The following is a 22683-nucleotide window of genomic DNA, read 5'->3' as shown; positions in this document are numbered from 1 at the left end:
ACAACCTTACAATCCCATGCTTGGCTTCGATCGACCTCATCTAACTTGATCTCCCAAAACACCCATGATACTAGCCTGGTCTTTGATGGATAAGAAGCCTCTTTACCTGTAGACATGGTATCCCTCAAGAATGCTACAACTTCATGTGCACACTGGAGGTTTACTCCATTTGGCTTCAACTGCTCATGAGTGAGATGACGTTTGATGACAGCCCTTGCTCCATCATGCTCACCTGTTCCATGACCTGATCCTAAAAAATTCCATGCCATAAGAGCCCCTGTTAGAGTGCCATACCTAGCAACAAAGTAAAAAGGCCTCCTGGATTTGAATTGAGAGGCCGCGCCATCCGACCACACCCAATGTTCTTGGATTGCTATGCCAAGTTGTTGCAACCTTTGGTGATGTAGCATGAAACAATGCTGAACAAAAAGAGTATCATGAGTCTTGTCATCTGATATGTAGAAGAGATAATATTTTTGGACCACTCTTGCAACGCGGATTTAGGTGATGTGGACAAATATTGTGACCTGATCAGAGTACCAGTGCATTGTTTGAATCTCGTTCTGCTCTTTGAACGTGTAGTTCTCTACGAAGTCCACTACAAACAATACCACCGTTTCTGGAAAAAGTAGAAGACACTCTTTGAATTGCTCAGCCTGCCATCTATACACAGAGTTATGTTGGATATACTTCTTCAAGTGATCCCTAAACAAAACTAGAAGCTCTTTGCTATTCATCTTCTTGAATGAAAGGACTTTCCTCTTCTTCTTTTTCCCGGCATCTGTTTGTCCAACTTCGACATCCTCGAATAGCTTGACTGTCACGATGCATCCTGTCTGTGATTCTTCCCTTGGGCATGCAGGCATTTTTTCTGGTCCACAAATAGAGAATTCTCCCATTAAACATTTTTAATTGTGATGGATGGCACTTTCAGACGTCGGACACACAACAGATTCCCATAGTACTGCCATACTGCTGTAGGTTTGAGCACATACATTGCACTTGTCAGTGGCCCTAGAAATTTTACATTGGCAAGTACAGCTGACAGAATGCAAGCCAAGAGAACCTTGCCTTATCTGGTTTAAGGAATCTCTCAAAAAAGACATTTGGACATGTGTTATACAACAACACGTGTATCTATCCTTAAGTTTGCGGACAAAGTATGGCTTCAGTTTCTCGAAAGTTCGTTGCCCAATCTTCACATCTGGATGGGCTCTTTGAAATTGAAGGAAGAATTCTACTCGTAAACATGCAAACCTTTGGACTTCACATCCATATGAGCACGGTTTAAGCAGCAAGTAAAAAAAATTGTTGACCTATTTCTATTATGCACTTGATTGTACCTACTTATGGCCTAGTCAGCTTAAGTATATTCGATGGAAACCATGCACTTCAAAATACCTTCCCTAATACAGGAAGCTAGCAGGTGTCATGCAATCTATAGCCACCCGTCACAAGACTAGCCTCCTTGATGAGCTCTTTTTCAGGTTGCTAGCACCTAGGGGGTAGCTACGTGTATGATGAGCTATTTTTCAGGTTGCCACCACCTATGGGGGTAGCTACCTGTATGATCTGTTAGTGTACCACTTTCATGCACCTACCACCACATAGCACCCAACCAAAAATGAAGGTAGAGTGGTAGCTACCTGACTATATCTTCAACCAATAGCAAGTTGAACCCTAGGGGATAGCTACCATGTATGGAAGGTAGCGAGGGATTGGTCACCCCCTACCTTGGGAGGCTGCAAACCAAATGGGTAGCTACCTAGACCATAATTGGGGTGCTCTCAAGAAAGACTAAAATCCATGTCATTGTAGCCAGCTCATGAGCACACCCCACCACAAATAATGGGATAGCTACCAAGCAAGGTACTTACAAAAGGTAGCTACCAAGACATACTAGTCATGTGAAAAGGGAAAATAGCTACCTCTTGAACTGAATTGCTACATTGTGCTCAAACACCACCAGATGGGAAAACCTAGCTACCGGACCAACAAATTTCTTCTACAAGCAACACTATAACTACCATCCTGGATGCCTACTAGTAAGTAGATACACTCAATATGTCTTATAGATTGGGTAGCCACCAAGACAATGACTTCTGAAGATACTATTGTATATAGTAGGTGGACATCGCAGGTTATAAGCTGCATGCTGATTGACATGGCATCATATCAATGACTTCTTCCTTAAAATTGATAGCTACCACCCTTACCTCACACAATCTGGTGACTATGAAAACCATTCTTGTAGATATGCAACAAGAACTAAGCTTGTATTAGCACTGACGGCCTACCGCATATCACTCCAATGGTAGGACTCATGAAAACCAGAGGGTGGCTGCCACCATAGGGCTGATTACCGTATTTATCCTACCTAATCTTACAGCTACAAAAAAACTTACAACACGCCAACAAGAAAGATAGGAATGAAGCTAATGTAATCTCAGGGCGCTTTTCAAAGTGCAGAAAAACATAAGAATATAGAAAACATTCATCTGGGGTTGCTCTAGAAGATGTAGAGGATGCTTTTGCCACAATTTTCTCTTGATTCGTCTTCGGCACACATCCTTCTTGTTCGGTGAGACACGTGTATTCTCTGTCCAGAAGGAGAGCACCAATTCCTTGACCTCAGCAGAGATTGCATCCTTTGTGCGTGCCTGTCGCTTGCATAAATGCAATGGCAAGGATTCATTTTTTAATTTCTCTCTTGCTGCGTAGAAGTTTCTACGGTGTGTCCCTAGAAGTTTTGAAGCTGCATAAATGTTTGGGGCCGGTGCTCTCATGGCCATCATGATAGTTGCCCTCTTAAGAAACAATTCTTTCTTGCTCATGGGTTTCTTGATGGTGGAAAGAGTGTCGCTGAAACCCACCAGCACTGGATTCGCTCTCATCTCAATTTGGATCCCACGCATGCAACCATCATTCAACACATCCTTCATGATGGATTCCTTTGTCTCGTTGTCAAGGCCTCTTGTGTGCTGTTTGAAACATGTGACAATACGCTTTGCGATAGCTTGGCGTTTCGCAATAATCGGACGAGATAGATATTGGTTCTGACTTTCCTTGAGCTTGCGACAATACTCTCTATTTCTGCGAGCTTCATAACTTCTGGCAGCAAGCCTTCTACATTTTGTGCACTCACAAATGCTGGCATGGTTTTCACATGCTCCAAAACCTAAGGAAGCTTCAACACATGCTGTTCCATCTATTATCCCTGCTCCAAAACTTGCCGATGCTCCAATCAATGCCGTTTCCATAGATGCATTCCTATTTCTTTCTCCAATAAACCCATTACCCAAGGGTGCTGGAACCAATGCTGATCCAATGCATGAGGCTGCTCCGCTCGATGCGGGTGCCATGTAGACCAAAGTTAAAGTCCTACCGCTTGCAAGGTCGAGATGTGGCTTTCTTCCCACCATGGCCTTCTTGATATGTGGCGAAGAGTGCATGCTGACCACTCTTCCTGCAATGTATAAGTTGTAGTTGTAGTTGTTGCTTGAAACCTCCTGCTTCACTACCAACACCCTCTGTGCTTAGCTCAAAAAGCTGCTCTAGCTGCTTGCTGATTGGAAAACAAAAGCAAAAAGTCTTCTCTGCAAAACCTCCTACAAAACTCCCCTTCTGTGTTTGTCTTTGCCTGGAAAAGAAGCTTATGTGCAAATGCTCCTGCAAGACTACCAACTTTGTAAGAAACTCCCCTTCTGTGTTTGGTTCATAGAGACGCTTCTGTGCAAATGTTTTTGCAAGACTATCAATGCTCACTCTCCTATGCTTGGTTTCTGTGCATGTATAGAGAGAGAGAGAAGGAGAGAGCAAGATGTCTGTGCATGTAGAGAGAGAGATAAGGGGAGAGAGAGAGAGAGAGAGAGAGAGAGAGAGAGAGAGAGAGAGAGAGAGAGAGAGAGAGAGAGAGAGAGAGAGAGAGAGAGAGAGAGAGAGAGAGAGAGACATCCGACTAATTTTGTTTGAAAGTTCTCCAGGGGAGTGGAGGGAACTATCGAACTACGAAACTGCCAAAGGTCGTGGGAATATTTTAATCATAAATGTCCACGCTCTGAAACTTTAAAGTTTTATTTAGAACTCTTCTCTTGGTTCCTGCTTTGATATGCAAGAAGCTACCTCTCCACCACCAATGTCCGGGACATAGGTATTTAGTCCACCTAACCATGCACACACCCTGCATTGTTCACTTCTTAGCATCGCACTTGTGTGACCTTGTTATGTGTGAAAGATGTCAAGTGAAATCCTCGTATAGATAGTGGAAAGTCCTCACTATGTGGCCCCAGAAGTGGTCCTTAAGTGTTATGATAAAGGGCAGTAGAGCAGATAGGCTGCTTGCACATGGCTTGCCCTCAACATGCATTTCAACTCTACTGTCATATGTTTTTTTGGGAAGCTTCCACGCATTCAAAGCTCCTAGCTTTGGAGTCTTGCTGTAAGGTGCAGTGGAAGTGAATGTTGAACTTTGCTCGAGATGAGTGCTCGAACTGTGCTCAAGGTTCCTTTTACTTACGGAAGGGAGAGCCTTCCCCTGCCATTAATGAGAGAGTGCAAGTGATCACAAACAAAGTGGATAAACATTGTGTGTGAAGGTCCTGAGACTGAGAGATAGAGAGAGAAGAGAATACGACACCAGAGATGTTGTCAAACCCTCCTCCAAGGGCCCCTCTCTTGGCGAGAGAGGTCTATGCTATTGATTGCACAAATCTGGTACAAGATGCTGATGCAAGGTATGTTTAGGATGGAATTGACGACGACGATGAGAACGGTGAGGATGATGACTCTGCTAAAAAATGCTGGTCTTGCTGCTATTTTACTGCTGATGAAAACACTGATTTGCTGTTGTTTTACTACTGAAGAAAACACTGATTTGCTGCTTTGTAAAAGCTGACTTGCTGGTCTTCTTAGGCTAAAAACACTGATGTCTGCAGGTGCTAATGTGAGGACTGTTGGCGAAGGGAGTGGATGCTGAAAACACCGGGCTGAAGGGAATGAAAACGCTGGCATTTCTTGCTGAAAAACAACAGGCTGAAGGGGGTGGTTCTTGTTTGAGATGGGAAGAGAGATGCCTGTTGCAATTGCATTGCCTCGTGCACTTCTTCCTTCTCTACCAGATTGTGCTAGCGCTAGGTTGCTTATATATTTCATTAGCAAAATTACCCTACCTAGTTCCCAACAAAAGTCACTTAAAATTAATAAGTGAAAAATGACAAAAATAGGGAAAATAGGCTTTACGCACCAGAAAATGCTCCTGATAGATTTTGATTGTAATGTTGATGATCATGCTGTGTGCAACCGGAGGATATGCATCTCCTCTAAGCGTCTAAACATGCACGGTCTGCAAAGAGACTCACAAAAGTGCCAAATCACTTCCTATTCTAGACTGACTTGACTGAACTGAACCCTGGTCATGCTGTAGCTTGTCCACGGACACATAGGGTTGGATGTGTCACGCGACACTTGCTTGGCGGTCCTTTCGTCAATATGTATGACACATTTACGTAATGATGAGCTTCCTAAACTGAATATTTCAAACCGATTGAATGATATGCTCAACATGGACATAGGCAATCTAAGCTTTGGCTTACTTTTAGCGATTAGGAAGCAAAGGTCTTTTTAGGAAGAAGCAGTATTAGATACATAGGTCAAGCATGGACAAGAAAAGCACGATAAAGGTAACAAGTTTTTCTTTAGTGAAGAAGCATGAAGCTGTGCCATTTATACTTAGTCACATCATCAACAAGATTAATCAACGAGCTGGTGTCTTGTGGTAGTGATTGTCAAGTTTCTCTACCATGTTGTTCTAATTGAGTCATCTGGTGTTGTTTTAGTTTTTTGTGGCGGCGGCCATGAACCATTGGCTAGTGTATATACATGCACAGTGTTTTAAGACAAGGACACTTGTCACATATTAGAGACATGTCATATCTGGTCAAGAAGTTCCCTTTTTTGTGTGTATGTTGTCTTGTTGGGAAAAGACAATGACAATACACTTCTTTAGACTTAAGAGTCCAACTTTCTCTAGGTTTTTCTATTTGTGTGAGTGAGAGAGTGTAGCACAAGTAGAGAGAGAGAGGTGTCTCATGTGTGTACGAGGGAGTGTCATCCCTTGCTCTTGCAAGTGCTTTTGTGTGAGGCAGTGTGGATCTATGAGTGCTAAGTTAGTTCCAAAAGAGCGTGTTTGTTGACAAATAGTGCCATTGACCGGATATTTTTTTTGTCCCTGGTTATTTTCAGGCTTGAGGAGTTATACGAGATATGTGTTATGTACGTGGTACATCATGGCTAGAAAAATACATTTTTCCTAAGCGCGAAATTCTGCCAATTTTGTAGGTCAAAGTTTGAAGCTTTTCCCAGTAATTACACTAGAAATTGTGAAAAATTCCCGGTTTTCTTCAAGGCAAGCTCAAAATCTAACCGGGATTTCAAGATTTCAACCCGTTAAAAGACACTGGACCCGGTTTTTTCCTAACACTTGCTGTGTGTACCTTGCTCTTGCAAGTGCTTTTGTGTGAGGCAGTGTGGATCTATGAGTGCTAAGTTAGTTCGAAAAGAGCGTGTTTGTTGACAAATAGTGCCATTGAGTTGTATGTTGATTGTCTTTCTTTCCATCATCTCTCGATGATCCTGTTGGGAAACGGTTTTAGAAGGTAGCATGCAGGTGAGTTATAGTCACACACACACACACACACAAAAAAGACAGTTGGTACATGAACTGATGACGTGGTAGCAGTACGGACGCTTCGTAAATTGCAATGACATGCTTACGTGGCAGCCTGTATGAATTTTCACGATTTGCGTTGTTGACGTGGCAGTTGTACGAATTTTCATAAATCACGCTTGCAGATTTTGGGCATCTGCTTTTGGACTAGATTCTTTTGAGTTTAAAGGCTTTTCATGTAAATTGCTTTTCATAGGCCAAGGGCCTTTAAATAAGTGCAGAGGGCTCAGTCTCTGGCACGCTTCAAGGAGAAGGTGCAGAGCACGAGTAGAGACATTGTACTGAGGTCAAGTAATATAAAGAAATACCAAAAGGGGTGCCAAGGTTTGGGGCCAATACTCTCTTGGGTGGAATTCTACCACTCCGTGCCACTTGTGCTCTCTCTCTCTCTCTCTTTCTCTCTCTCATAGCGCAGTTGGTATTGAAGTGCTAAAAGTATGTTCAGTCTGTTCTTTTCTATTGGCATGTGGTGCCCGTCTTGTGACAGTGGTATTAGAGCATTACGCGTGTGCTATTCTGAAAGCATACCGGTCCTAGAAAAGAGCAGACATAGCAAACTAGAGATTTGAAGTATCTTCAGGCCCCGACCCCAGACTTATTAGCCACTCCCACCCTTAGTTCATCGCGCATGGGACGCGCTCCCGTCTTCATCGTCTGTCTTACATGACATAAGCCATAAAGAACCAAAGACATGGCGTTCATGGATTTAACAGAGTATTTGCAATTTCTGCTCCAGGAGGTACCACCTGGGGCATCAGAGGGAGTAACATGTAGTTCAAAAATTGTTGAAAACTTTACAACCTCGGAAGATTTTGTTGAGGATGCCGCAAAAGAATGTCGTGAAGCTCGTCGAGCAAAAATTGCAAATACTCTGCTGAATCCATGAACGCCATGTCTTCGGTTCTTTATGGCTTATGCTCTGTAAGACAGAGCGATGAAGACGGGAGCACGCCCGATGCGCGATGAATTAAGGGTGGGAGTGACTAATAAGTCAGGGGTCGGGCCCCGAAGATACTTCAAAAAAAATTCTAGTAGCCTCTAGTTTGCTCTGTCTGTTCTTTTGTAGGATCGGTATGCTTTTAGAAAAGCACACGCCTTAGGCTCTTATACAATTGTCAAAAGATGGGCACCACGTGCCAATAGAAAAGAACATACTGAACATACGTTTAGCACTTCAATAACAACTAAACTGAAAGAGAGAGAGAGAGAGAGCGCATACGACACCGAGTGGCATAATTTCACCCCAGAGAGCATTGGCCCCAAACCATGGCGTCCCTTTTGGTATTTCTTTATATTACTTAAACTCAATACAATGCCTGTATTCGCGCTCTGCACCTTCTCCCTGAAGCGTGCCAGAGACTGAGCCCTCTGCACTTATTTAAAGGCCCTTGGCCGATGAAAAGAAGTTTACATGAAAAGCCTTCAAAAACAAAAGCATCTAGTCCAAAAGTAGATGCCCAAAAGTTGTAAGCGTGATTTATGAAAATCCGTACAACTACCATGTCAGCAGCGCAAATCGTGAAAATCCGTAAAGACTGCCACATCAACATGTCAATGCAATTTACGGAGCGTCCGTACTGTTGCCACGTCATCAGTTCCTGCACAAGTGTCTTTTTTTTGTGTGTGTGGGTCCTGCTTTATTTTAATTCCTTTGTCACTTCATAGGATGGGATCCCATAAGTTGGTAGGACTTCTTCTTTTGTTGTTGCTTGTTCTTCTTAGGGTTTAGGCCCCTCGATCGTGATCAGAAGGTTGGCTTTGTTCTTCTTTGACTTGACACGTCAACAGTTTGTGACATTTTTTTTCTGTGTGTGTGTGTGTGTGTGTATCTTTGCCTCAGCCTACAAGAATGTAGATAAGTCCATTTATCTCTACAACGACGCACTCCACTAAACGTCGTCCCCCTGGAAGGCCACCATCCTAGTAAGCTCAACTTTGGCTTCTCCAATCATAAGACATCTTCTTACACAGCCTCAATGCTTCAAACTATGGGCATATAATTCCAACCATTCTATAGGAGTTCTTTGTATGTCTTCTAGTAATCAAGAATCTCAGCTCTCAGTTGTATGTATGGTACTACGTCACCTCTCAATTTGCTTGACCTCTGCTTATGTGTCGAGACCACTTATACCAATGAAGTATCTATCCCCCATGGAAATCTTCAAACGAAATCACCATCACTATAACTCCACCTGCATGCTACCTTCTAAAACCATTTCCCAACATGATCACCGAGAGATGATGGAAAGAAAGACGATAAACATACAACTCAATGGCACTATTTGTCAACAAACACGCTCTTGAGGAACTAACTTAGCACTCGTAGATCCACACCGCCTCACGCAAAAGAACTTGCAAGAACAGGGGATGACACTCCCTCGTACACACATGAGACATCTCTCTCCCTCTCTCTCTCTCTCTCTCTCTCTCTCTCTACTTGTAAGAACTTGCAAGAACAGGGGATGACACTCCCTTGTACACACATGAGACATCTCTCTCCCTCTCCCTCCCTCTCTCTCTCTCTCTCTCTCTCTCTACTTGTGTTACACTCTCTCACTCACACAAATAGAAAAACCTAGAGAAAGTTGTAGACTCTTAAGTCTAAAGAAGTGTATTGTCACTGTCTCTTCCCAAGAAGACAACATACACACAAAAAAGGGAACTTCTTAATATGTGACAAGTGTCCTTGTCCTAATACACTGTGCAAGTATACACACTAGCCAATGGTTCATGGCCACCGTCATAAACAACTACAACACCAGTTGACTCAATTAAAACAACATGGTAGAGAAACTTGACAATCACTACGACAAGACATCAGCTCGTTGATTAATCTTGTATTAATCTTGTTGATGATGTGACTAAGTATAAATGGCACAGCTTCATGCTTGGTCACTAAAGAAAACTTGTTATCTTTATCGTGCTTTTCTTGTCCATGCTTGAGTTACGTATCGGATACTGCTTCTTCCTAAAAAGACCTTTGCTTCCTAACCGCTAAAAATAAGCCAAAGCTTGGATTGCCTATGTCCATGTTGAGCATATCATTCAATTGGTTTGCAATATTTGGTTCAGGAAGCTCATCATTACGTAAATGTGTTTTCATGAATGTGGCATACATATCGACTAAAGGACCGCCAAGCAAGACTCCAAAGATGGGAGCTTTGAATGCCTGTAAGCTTCCCAAAAGAACATATGACAGAAGAGTTGAAATGCATGTCGAGGGCAAGCCATGTGCATACAGCCTATCTACTCTACTGCCCTTTACCATAACACTTAAGGACCACTTATGGGGCCACATAGTGAGGACTTTCTACTATCTATACGAGGATCGGCGTAACCGCGAAACGTTTCAAGACCGAAACGTTTCACTCTGAAACGCGACGTTTCACTACAAAACGTTTCAGTCCAAAACTAGAGCACAATGAAACGTGAGACCGAAACGTGTGTTTAACGATTTTGAAACTAAAACTATGGTAACTTATTGTTAGTGAAACGGATTGTGTTTCACTTGGTGAGCGAAACGTTTCCAAGCTCGAAACGTTTCACCTGTCCAGACCTGTCGAAACGCGTTTCATGGTGACACTGACGAGGATTTCACCTAGCTCCATCTTGGGGCAGCTTTGAGACAAGGTCACACAAGTACGATGCTAAGAAGTGAGCAATGCAATAATCTCTGTTCATGACAATTAGTAACTAAAATAGTTCTTGTGGCTCTTGCATAATGACAAGTCTAAAGACTAAGACAACTATTGATCGTGCTAAGAGTGTTAGAGAGAGGCTTCAAAAATTGAGGCTGAGTTTCCCGAGGGTGGTGTTCACTATGGAAAACTCTCGTCTAAAACCCTGCCAGGATTTAGCAAGGCAACAATTATGCATGCTTGCCAAGGCTAAATGATCTTTGAATTGAAGAGATTGCTGGCATTTCAGATAGATTAAATTCATCTTCTGTACTTGATCGGAATATGACAAATACTTTGTAGTCGAAAGATCTTCTAATGCCTAGACCCTACTTTCTTCACTCAAACGTTAATTCACTGACCGTCAAGGTCGCTGGTTGGCGGCAGGTGATCTTGGCCGTGCATCAAGTGTCAATTCTGGAGTGGAATCACTGTAGCAACCGACGGATTGACGACAATTCAGCAGCCGTAATTAATCATCATCAACCTCCCAATCATTGCGAATGATTATATGCCCCATCAGCGGCCGTAATTAATCATCAACCTCTTTTCGATCATCGCCAATAATTTTATGCCCCGTTAGCACCCGTAATCCATGAACCTCGTCTGTGTGTGTCCTTTGAAATTAAACACTGTTGCAGGTTGTCCAACACGCTTTGAGGCGCATCAGCAAGCGAAGCATCAATTCAGAACTAGTGTGCGGCTCTGCAAATGTCTTTTAGCATGCAAGGAGCTTGGCCCGCCTCCCAACGACCCTTGACGGTCGGGAATGGACACTTAGTGTCCATTCACTCATAATACCTGCTCCCCCATGGCTCCCGGCCTCCGCCGGTCGCCAAGGGGTCACGGGTATTATGAGGAATGGACACTAAGTGTCCATTCCCTACCCCAACTCTCTCTCTCTCTCTCTCTCTCTCTCTCTCTCTCTCTCAAACACAAACACACATACATATTACACTATAGCCACTCAAGTTGTAAAACATAGAGGTATGAGAGACAGAAAGGCACCTAGCTCGTACAACGCAGAGTCATGGATGGAGACAACGTTAGGGTTTGGGCGTCTAAGAGCAACAAACGCGCGCACACAGAAATGGTTCGTCCACGTGGCGACACACGCAACAGCTTTATAGAGCGAATCTCCACTGCATAGCGGCTTGCTTTGCATCAGGTAAAACACCAAGCTTTAGACCTTTAAGCAGATGCCGGGTGGCTTTTCTCGTTACTACACCATTTTGGCTTCTGTGTAGCGCAAAATTTAGGTGGGGCAAAGGTCATACTGCAACAAAAATTAAGGCTGCGGCGGTGCCTCTGACAGCATGTGAGACAACAACGAAATTTGTCGCGAGTAAAATTTTTGGGGTCCATTAGCAAGACAGACATGGGCTACTTCATGGATGTCGGTGCCACGTCGGTTCGAACACAAACCCAGCCAATGAGGTTTCACAAATGCTCTCGTAAACCATCCTAGCAAATGCGGTTTGGTGATCTTCAACTGGCGCCTCTACATATTGTAATATGGGCCTCGTTTGTCATTCTACAGGGGGTGGTCCCATTATTGACCCTCGTACCCTAGCGAATCTCCATCAGCTCACACGGGCATGGGCAGGAGGGGATCAATGGTCCACACCCATTTCGGGGACCGGGTGCGATCTGAGCTGTTCGATGCGCTTTGTGTAAATTCAAGAAAATAGGTAAACTCGCGTGCAACAAAACTTGTAAATTCGGTCCGCCCTCCCCAGATTCGAACCGAGGACGTCCCCTTGACAAGCCTACCACCTTAACCACCTCGCCTGCCCGTGCTTGTTGAAAGCATAGGGAGAAGGGTTTCTTCTATAATGAACTCGCCGCTGTGTAAATTCAGGTCAGTTTAGTAAATTTGGGCAAATTGGTAAATCCGGGGTGCACCGTAAGATCAACAACCCAAGATGCCCTTGATTAGGCGTGGGCCATTGATCCCCTCGTGCCCATGACTCTGTGAGATAGTGTTGAGGATCAGCTCTGTCTTGCGTGCAATCTGCTCCCAGATTCAACTCGTCTTGCTTGGTGGGCCTCGCTATATAATATTTATAGAATATAACATGACATATGGAAATTGACATTTAGCATCTAGCACCAAAGAAAACAAGAGCATGAGTAATTTTGCAACGGAAGCACTACGTGAAAGAGACATATATTTAAAATAAAGTATGTAAAGAGTTGCGTGCGTAGCTAACATATGTAGATCTTGATCGACATAGAATGTATAATTTTGAAAACAACGTCCAAGTAAACTGAACCAAAATTTCTAAAACAAGCAAATGGATAAAGCATTAATGACCTGCAATGTTGCACTATCGCTTTTCAATTGTCCACTCCACAAGCCGATATTTGAGTCAAGATACAAGACTGGTTACTTGACCGGATATTTTTTTTGTCCCTGGTTATTTTCAGGCTCGAAGAGTTATACGAGATATGTGTTATGTATGTGGTACATCATGGCTAGAAAAAAACATTTTTCCTAACCGCGAAATTTTGCCAATTTTGTAGGTCAAAGTTTGAAGCTTTTGTCAGTAATTACACTAGAAATTGTGAAAAATTATTGGTTTTCTTCAAGGCAAGCTCAAAATCTAACGGGGATTTCAAGATTTCAACCCGTTAAAAGACACTGGACCCGGTTTTTCCCTAACACTTGTTGTGTGTACGATCATACCCGCGTGCAAATATAGGTGTGTGTAGGATCTTCATACCCCATATCTTCTAAGATGGTATACCCACTATTGTACGCCATATCTTCTTAGATGGTATACCCACTATTGTCCTCACTTGTGCATCTGTATTTGAAGAGGCACAAGATTGAATGCTTTCAAATAATGCATACGTCTATTGTGTGTGCGTGCCTCGTTTTGGCTCCCTACTGGCTCCACTACTTTTGTTTTTCATTACATAGAATCTCACCAAGATCCTTTAGCATCCCCAATTGGCATGTCCATGCACGTCACCATTTAAAACCAACCTTAATGAGTAGCATTTGAACTCATCACGTACATACTATGAAACTCAACCTCAACCACAAGGCGAATATACGTACATACTATGAAACTCAACCTAAACCACTAGGCTATTCGCCTTGGCTGCCCTTAGGGCTCCCTTAAGCACTAAAAAAAACAAATAATCCCCCCCCACCCCCCCCTTCCCTCTCTACCTACCCTACCCCTACCCCCCCTTTCTCCTTTCTCTTTTTTTCCCCCACCCTTCCCTTCCCCCCCCCCCCCCCCCCCCCCCCCCCCCCCAAACTAATTAATTTATGGTTTGTGAAAAAGTCGTTTTGGCTGCCTACTAGGTGACACGGGGTTGATTCAAGGGTTCAACGGCGAGCAGAGGATCCACTGTTGATTCATTTCTAGCAAGCGCAAAAAAGAAGGGTTCCCGCCTGCCGTCGAGGCTCGACCCCGCAACTGTCCTTTCACACTCCCACACTCAATCCATCTCGCCTAGCGCGTTACGTTGAAAGCGATGCGAGGCCTGCGCTATATAATTCCTACCCCCCCTGCTGCGTTGATCCGACGGCCCAAAGCTCTCCGCCCGGCCGAAAATACGTCCCCGTCGTAGATCCCTCAAGTGACACCCCGTGTCACTTATAAACGAGGGTGTGCGTGTGTGAGGACTGGGAGCCGAGGAGGTTTAAAGAGAGAGGACGAAGAGGAGAAGACAAATATTTAATGTGCTCAAAGATCTGCTTGCAGCTTGCAGTAGTCCAATGAGGGAACGTAACCAAACAAGGATTATTGGGCTTGAGACTGCCACCAAGAACGATTGTGCCACGTCGCCCCCAACCCAAGAAAGCGTAACTATTATGACAAGCAAACTTGATTCTCGAAGGGGCAGTGTTTGGAAAAATTCATTTTTTCAAACATCCAAAATTCCCTTCCTGAATTTGCCAAGAGGAATTTTAGAAAATTAGGTTAGTTTTTCAATTTTTACATTATTTTTCTCTGTTTTGGGGTGAAATTTCTCCGTTTCAGCTACTTGCCCTCAATCGGCATTTTGGAAATTGAAAACGGCACAATATAAAGCTGAGACACATTTTTCCCGAACACTACGAAGGGGGAAAGGGTTGTCGCTAATAATGCAGACTTGAAAAGATAAAGAGTAGGACGTACACATTTTGAAAAAGAAATGGAGAGAAGAATCTAAATAGATTCTCTCTCTCTCTCTCTCTCTCTGGGAAAATTGAAAGGAAGAGAGAAGTGCTACCTCGCTGTCTCTTGAGTTCAACTCCTCGTTGGCTAGATCTTTAAGGTCTCTTTGGACAGTTTCCTATGACATTAAAACTCTCTTCTTCTTCTTCTTTTCCCTCTGCTCGTTGCATGGCGCAAGGATAGGTGAGTGCATCTTCTCTCTCTCTCTCTCTCTCTCACACACACACACACACACACACACACACACACACGTGCACAACTTACGTTGTCTCTCTCTCTCTCTCTCTCTCTCTCTCTCTCTCTCTCTCTCTCTCTCTCTCTCAGGGCGTGTGGCACCCTCTCAACAACGAGTTCTCTGTTGTTTTTACGAGCTCAAAGAATGCCTTTCTACAGATACAATTGTTGAAAGCTGTCATGCCTGGTGGTGCTTTGGTCAACATGGATTTTGTGGAGGAGAGGAAATTTGGCGGAACCCAAGCAAATCATAGGAGGAAAGAGGGAAGAATATTTGTTACTAATGATTTTTTTTCAAGAGAAAGAGAAGAGAACCAACCTCTACAAAAAAAGAACGAGCTGATCACAAAGCACATTCATCGTTCATCTCACCCCACAAATATCAATAGAAGCAACACAGAAACCCACCTGGAGGTGCAACCATAAGGAGAAGCCATGCTTTGTGTACAACAATGTAACACTTGTAGTTCTTGAGAGATTTAAATACCTTGGCCTTGAAAGTTGTTTGGAAGCGGGAAAGAGAGCATACTATGCATTTGATAACATGTGTAATGCGGGAAGCATCAAGTGTTGGATTCTCAAGAAGTACCATTTTGACCGAACTAGCTTTGAAACATGTGCAAACGTACGAACTACATTTGAGCACATCCTTTTATTACTTGGAAGCTTTTGATGACGGCTTTTCATGGGCGTTCTTTTTTGCTACAGACAGATACGTGGCTGCCCTGCAAAATACTCGAAATATCGCATAGCAAGACATAAACAAATAATCTACGTACCTGTCGACTCGCAAAAATCCATACTCGAGCACAATACAAACAGAGAGAGACAGAGACAGAGAGCGAGAGAGATTGAGAGAGCACGTGCAGATGCGCCTCCTACAGCGGAGTGCCACACCGGCATAGCGAGAAAGGAGAGAGGAGAGGAGAGAAGAATACACAGACACTGGGTGCAATCTTCTCCCGTGCAAGAGTGACCATTTCCCTCTTGCACGTATTTAATTTATAGATTCTTGAATGGTCAAAGTGAGTACAAACTGGCCGGCCCGACATAATTGGCCAAAGCTCACAAAAAGCACTTGAATAATCAAATATACATAAAACATGATATCCTTTGCAATAGCCTAGCTTTGTCAAGACTGATTTTGTGATTGGTGTTGCAGACAGGTGACACCACTCAGGGAAAGAGGAGGTATGTACCCATTGTTTGATAGAGCTAGAGGGAAAGGGAAATTCAATGAACAAAGGGAGCAACATGTAGTAGAGAATCTGATACTGCCTGCTCTATAGGTAATGAGGGAATCCCTAGAGTTAATATCATTGGTGTGGATAAGCAAGATGTTGATGCTATGGCCAATAAAAGAGCATAGGGAGAAAGTGGGATGGATAATAAATGAGAGACCAAAGCTTTCAAGGGTAAGGAGAAAGTGCACAAACATATAGAGCAGCTAGAAACTGGCAAGAGGAGCTTGTTCGATCACACTCTCTATCTCTCTCTATTTGCATACGTCGTGGTTATATGCTATGCGAGTTGGCAGGTATGTAGATTTAGTCGTTTATGTCTTGCTATGTGCTATTTTCTAGTATTTTGCAGGGCAACCAGGCTTCCGGCTGTAAAATGAATGTTTTTGTTTTAATGATTACATTAATGCATCGTTGCTTGAATTGCATCACAAACAAATTAATTGTTTATGATAGCTGAAGCTAGCTATACTAGAATTAATACATAATTAATTAGCAGTACATTTTATTTACAATATCATCCGCATGAATAATCATGTGAGTATTGGGTACATAGGAAGTTTGGTACGGTGCTAGAGGTATAAGATCAAGGAGAGATCTGATAGAAGTAGAGTAGTAAGAGAAGGATTGGAGGTGTTCTGTTAGAGGGAATTAAAAGTAACATCATATTCGCAATTTCTCATAGAAACCTGTCCCAAGTTAAGCCCGGAATTTATAATTAACAAGGATATTTAGAAAAAAGAAAAGAAAAGAGTAGGAGAATGATTGTGACCAGCATATGCATTACATCGCGAGCAGTAGGGTAGACCGAGCTCGCGTGCAGCATGGCGGATAGAGCCAGGCAGTTTCAACTCTCTCTCTCTCTCTCTCTCACACACACACACACACACACACACACACACACACACACACACACACACACACACACACACACACACACACACACACACACACACACACACACACACACACACACACACAATCACTTTTGCATGGCGTCGGCCAACCTCAACCAAACAGATAGTCTCTCTCTCTCGTTCACCTACCACTAAGCTAGATGCACGCATTCTCGGCTCTGCCACCATTGCTTTGCAGCGGCCCAATTGGTGCCAACCAGTTTCTATTTATCTCTCGGGTGCCCACTAATTAGTACCTCTCTCTCTTCTTGCATGGCGGCGCCAGCTCGTAACCATACACCGTTCTCTCTCTTTCTCAACTGATGGCGCAGCTGTGTGCCTTGCCATGCACACCACCAGCCCGGCTACACCGCATGCGATTCTCTCTCTCTCAAAAGCATGCAACGCACTCGCTCAATCTCTCTCTCTCTCAGTTGCCGCCAGTCTTTGGGCCTGCATGGCATCAACCACCGAGCAATCAATGGTGGATGTAGTCCTGAGGACCTCATGGTGCCCACAACCTCTAGCTCCAGCTCACTTCGACTTCGCACACCCGCCTTCACTTCTACCACACCCCACTCCCAGTACTGAACGCTAACCATTGCCCACCACTTTTGCTTCTCTCTTTACTGGCTTGCATTGCTGGTGTTCGTGTGGTGTTGTAGTATTCCATGAAGGGCTCACGAGCGCAAGAGAAAATGGAGGACTCAGCGCTGAAAAGGAGGGCAACTGCAAGTGAGCGAGGGAGCTTGATCAGGAGGACGAGGTGGTCAGCACCTCAGGAGGATGACATTCAAAGGGCTGGCTACAGAGGCCGCAAGAGGAGAGCTGCCTGTCCGCAGAGGCTGGGTCCATTGTTTGGCGCCATGCATTTGGAGCCTGACAGACTTTGCAATCGTCTTTAGGTTTTTGTGAAGCCATATTTAAAACTGCAGCATTCACAACTGAATATACGGTTTAAGAACCAGGGAAACTCCGGCAAAATCACACAGCCAGATGGTATAATCATTAGATTTTTGGACTACTCAGATTTTGCACTTCAAGGAAAAAAACGGAGTCACCTGATTTAGAATGTTTAACACTTTGCATAATTGGAAGCTCAAGTTGTAGGAGGTAGAGGAAGCAATTACTGTTCAAAGATCAAGCCTCACTCATGGGGCAGAGCTACATGTGATATTAAGGCTTCGCTTCAGCTTATTATCGCTTCATTGAATTGTTGAAGTTGCAACATGAACTCTTTCAAAGTGCAAGACGAAAGGGACCTGCTGGTTAATGATGACATCATGTGTGAGGTTTTCCAAGAATGTGACGATGTTCTACCAGTTCAAACACCCGATGTTCCAGTGGCAGTGGTCAAGCTAGACTACATACACAATCAACCAATGGTTACCAACCCATTACACTACGTAGCCCGCCATGAAGCCTCCAAATCCCACCAAACTTTGGGGCTCCATGCAGAAAATTGACTGCTTTTTCCAACCACCAGACCCTTTGGAGCAGTTACCGCGCCCGCTATCTTTTTCTCACTTGGAAGCATGGACACGTGCGGACCCTACAGGTGCTGCATCTTCCTCGATTCTCGACTGCCAATAACCATCCACAACCAAAACCTTCTCCACTTGCTCTGCGCAGAGTGCAGGGAACCCCTGGAGCACCGCCTCTTGCCCGGCCGCCTATCGCATCACGATGTCGTCCAGTAACTTAATTTTGCGACATATAAATCGCAATACTTGGCTGCATTGAATTTGAGTATAATGGAACTGATTGGCCGATAAAATAGCCATAATGATTTTCGCATCGCTGCATGATTAGAACAGCAACCGGATGGTACGTGGAAGGTTGAAGGATGTTGTGTGCAACCCACGTTAAGCAAAAGAACAAAAAAAAACAAAAAAAAAACACACACACACACAAGAGCGATGGTTAAATTATGACAGAGCTGGCGTCGCAGCAATGGGTGCACAATGCACTCAAATATTAAAATCTGCCTAGTTTATTATAATGACTTTCTTGCATGCATTGTGCGTTGTGCGTGAGACTAGTTCAGGGAGTTTTTAGCGAGGTGCATGCAGTCGACGGGCCACGGCATGGAAACTTGACAAAAGGGACATACGGGAGGCTAGGCTACAAGAACTACAAAAGAAACAGATTATAGGGTTTTCATTTCAGTCTTTCATTGTACTTCATTTTATTTTATTTGTACCTAGGCATTGGAATAGATACACAAGGATGGTATCAGTTTGTTCTCATACGTAATTTTACATTTTTAAGACGGTTAATATAACATTTCATTTCCTTTTCTCTCTCTCTTTTCCCCGCTCAACCAAACTGCGCACCCTACCTTTATATTTGATTACCCCAACCTCGCAAGTTGATGGCCTCTTGTCCCCCACACACAATCACTCGTCAATTTCGATGATATACGTATACACACTCACACAAATACACACACACACACACACACACATACTCTAAGACTTATTCTATATGGTCTTTCATAGCTTGTAGTTATTGCTCGTGGCTACGCAATCTGTGATTTGTGTGTCTATATTTAACGTTGGTACTATAGTGTTTGTTGTATCCATTCAAAGATGACCATCGAAAGTAGTTCCTACGAAATTTTTCACGAGAAATTCTCTTTGGGTCAGAGTACTCATAGCAATGTTTGTTGATCAAGTTTTAAGGGCTTACCAAAAACAATTCCACACCTAAAGCTCTTTTGTTTTTAGGTCAAAATTCAAAGATTTTCAGGTATTCACACTAAAACTTGTCAAACTTTGCCGATTTACTTGAAGGAAACAATGGAATCTAGCCACTGCTTTGCTATTTTAGCTAGTTTCAATAACACGGGTGAAATTTTACTAGCTTCTAATTTTCTTGTGACAACAATGGTTTAAAAGTTTCCTCACATATACAATCACCTCACCGATATGTGACACCCATCTGTGCGACTTGAACTTTGGTAAAAATTTCTGCACAACCAGCTGGCTTCTCTCAGCCTTGACCTTCTTCTTCTCATCTTCATTCTACACATCACCTTTTGTTGGGCTGTGTGATTTTGCCAGATTTTCCCTAGTTCTTAAACCGTATATTCAGTTGTGAATGCTGCAATTTTAAATATGGCTTCACAAAAACCTAAAGAAGATTGCAAAGTCTGTCAGGCTTCACTGTCAGGCTCCAAATGTGGGCGAAACTCTACGTTACGTGTGAAGGCAGTGGCGCGTAACCGAGGTAACACTTGCATCCCTTCTCTCTTTACTGGCTTGCATTGTTGGTGTTCGTGTGGTGTTGTAGTATTCCATGAAGGGATCAGGAGCACAAGAGAAAATGGAGGACGCAGCGCTGCAAAGGAGGGCAACTGCAAGTGAGCGAGGGAGCTTGATCAGGAGGACGAGGTGGTTAGCAGCTCAGGAGGATGACATTCAAAGGGCTGGCTATAGAGGCCGCAAGAGGAGAGCTGCCTGTCCGCTGAGGCTGGGTCCATTGTTTGGCGCCATGCATAACACAAAAGTGGTGGGCAATGGTTAGCGTTCAGTACTGGGAGTGGGGTGTGGTAGAAGTGAAGGCGGGTGTGCAAAGTCGAAGTGAGCTAGAGATAGAGGTTGTGGGCACCACGAGGTCCTCAGGACTACAACCACCGTTGATTGCTCGGTGGTTGATGCCATGCAGGCCCAAAGGCTGGCGGCAATTGAGAGAGAGAGATTGAGCGAGCGAGTTGCATGCTTTTGAGAGAGGGAGAGAGAGAGAGAGAGAGAGAGAGAGAGAGAGAGAGAGAGAGAGAGAGAGAGAGAGAGAGAGAGAGAGTGAGAGAGAGAGAGTGAGAGAGAGAGAGAATCGCATGCGGTGTAATCGGGCTGGTGGTGTGCATGGCAAGGCACACAGCTGCGCCATCAATTGAGAAAGAGAGAGAACGGTGTATGGTTACGAGTTGGCGCCGCCATGCAAGAAGGAGAGAGAGGTACTAATTAGTGGGCACCTGAGAGATAAAGAGGAACTGGTTGGCACCAATTGGGCCGCTGCAAAGCAATGGTGGAAGAGCCGAGAATGCGTGCATCTAGCTTAGTGGTAGGTGAACGAGAGAGAGAGACTATCTGTTTGGTTGAGGTTGGCTAACGCCATGCAAAAGTGATTGTGTGTGTGTGTGTGTGTGTGTGTGTGTGTGTGTGTGAGAGAGAGAGAGAGAGAGAGAGAGAGAGAGAGAGAGAGAGAGAGAGAGAGAGAGAGAGAGAGAGAGAGAGAGAGAGAGAGAGAGAGAGAGAGAGAGTTGAAACTGCCTAGCTCTATCTGCCATGCTGCACGCGAGCTCGGTCTACCCTGCTGCTCGCGATGTCATGCATCTGCTGGTCACAATCGTTCTCCTACGCTTTTCTTTTCTTTTTTCTAAATATCCTTGTTAATTATAAATTTCGGGCTTAACTTGGGACAGGTTTCTATGAGAAATTGCGAATATGATGTTACTTTTAATTCCCTCTGACAGAACACCTCCAATCCTTCTCTTACTACTCTACTTCTATCAGATCTCTCCTTGATCTTATACCTCTAGCGCCGTACCAAACTTCCTATGTACCCAATACTCACATGATTATTCATGCGGATGATATTGTAAATGAAATGTACTGCTAATTAATTATGTATTAATTCTAGTATAGCTAGCTTCGGCTATCATAAACAATTAATTTGTTCGTGATGCAATTCAAGCAACGATGCATTAATGTAATCATTAAAACAAAAACATTCATTTTGAAAACATCATGATACAAACTTATCTTTGATATTTGAAAGTGAAGACGATAGCCATAAGTTGGTTGCTATGACTTCCTTTGTTGTTCTCCACAACATATAGGAGCGTTTCCTTGTGCTCTGATACCACTGCTATAGCCGGGAGCATGGAGAACCCTGCAAAATACCAAAAACAATATACTACAAGCCATAAAACGGACAAATCTCCATACCTGGCGAATCCACGAGCACATAATCAACGATATATGCGAACAGAGAGAGATAGAGAGACGGAGAGAGTGAAAGAACGCGTGTAGGCGCACCTCCTAGAGCAGAGTGCTACGCCAGCACGGCGAGAGAGAAGAGAGGAGAGGAGAGAAGAAGACACAAGAATTGGGTACAATCTCCCCCCGTGCAAGAGTGACCATTTCCCTCTTGCACGTATTTCATTTATAGATTTCTTGAATGGTCAATGTGAGTACAAATTGGCTGGCCGGTCATAAATGGCCAAAGCTCATAAAAGAGCACTTGAATAATAAAATGTACAATGTATATATTTTCATTCGCATAGGCCTAGCTCGGTCCAGTCTTTTTCACCTGTCACAACTGCAATAAATAATAAAATATCAATTATATATATGTTTTCATTCGCATAGGCCTATCTCATTCTAGTCTTTTCCACCTGTCAGCTACAATAAATCATAAAATATCATATATATGTTTCCATTTGCATAGGCCTAGCTCGGTCTAGTATTTTCCACTTGTCAGCTGCAGTAAATCATAAAATATCATTTCTATAACATCCACTGCTACAGATGGGAGCATGGCTGCCCTGCGAAATACCCGAAATAACACAATAAACAACATAAAATAGTCTAATAGGCATACCTGGCACAATCACGTGGTCGCATGATCGCAAGATACACGAACAGAGAGGGGCAGAGAGCGAGAGAGATTGCGAGAGCACGTGCAGGCGCACCTCCTAGAGCGGAGTGCTACGCCGGCACTGTGAGA

At 43.7% G+C, this 22683-nt stretch overlaps 1 protein-coding gene across 1 annotated transcript; it reads right to left on the bottom strand.

The window, feature by feature from the left end:
• Positions 1-2435: 2435 nt before the first annotated feature.
• On the bottom strand, positions 2436-3422 carry LOC147437885 (uncharacterized). Its single transcript, XM_086486633.1, has one exon. It carries the CDS (start codon positions 3420-3422, stop codon positions 2436-2438), a length of 987 nt encoding a protein of 328 aa, XP_086342759.1.
• Between the last annotated feature and the right edge of the window lie 19261 nt (positions 3423-22683).

The sequence above is a fragment of the Adiantum capillus-veneris genome, chromosome 17 (assembly GCF_014529385.1).
Source record: "Adiantum capillus-veneris isolate H3 chromosome 17, ASM1452938v2, whole genome shotgun sequence".
NCBI lineage: Eukaryota > Viridiplantae > Streptophyta > Polypodiopsida > Polypodiales > Pteridaceae > Adiantum > Adiantum capillus-veneris.
The sequence above is the reverse complement of the archived record's forward strand: the minus strand, read 5'-3'. Positions and strand labels throughout refer to the sequence as shown.

Bases quoted from the DNA above. Each gene is read 5' to 3' on its own strand.
- LOC147437885 (XM_086486633.1), bottom strand. From the start codon at position 3,422: ATGGTGGGAAGAAAGCCACATCTCGACCTTGCAAGCGGTAGGACTTTA.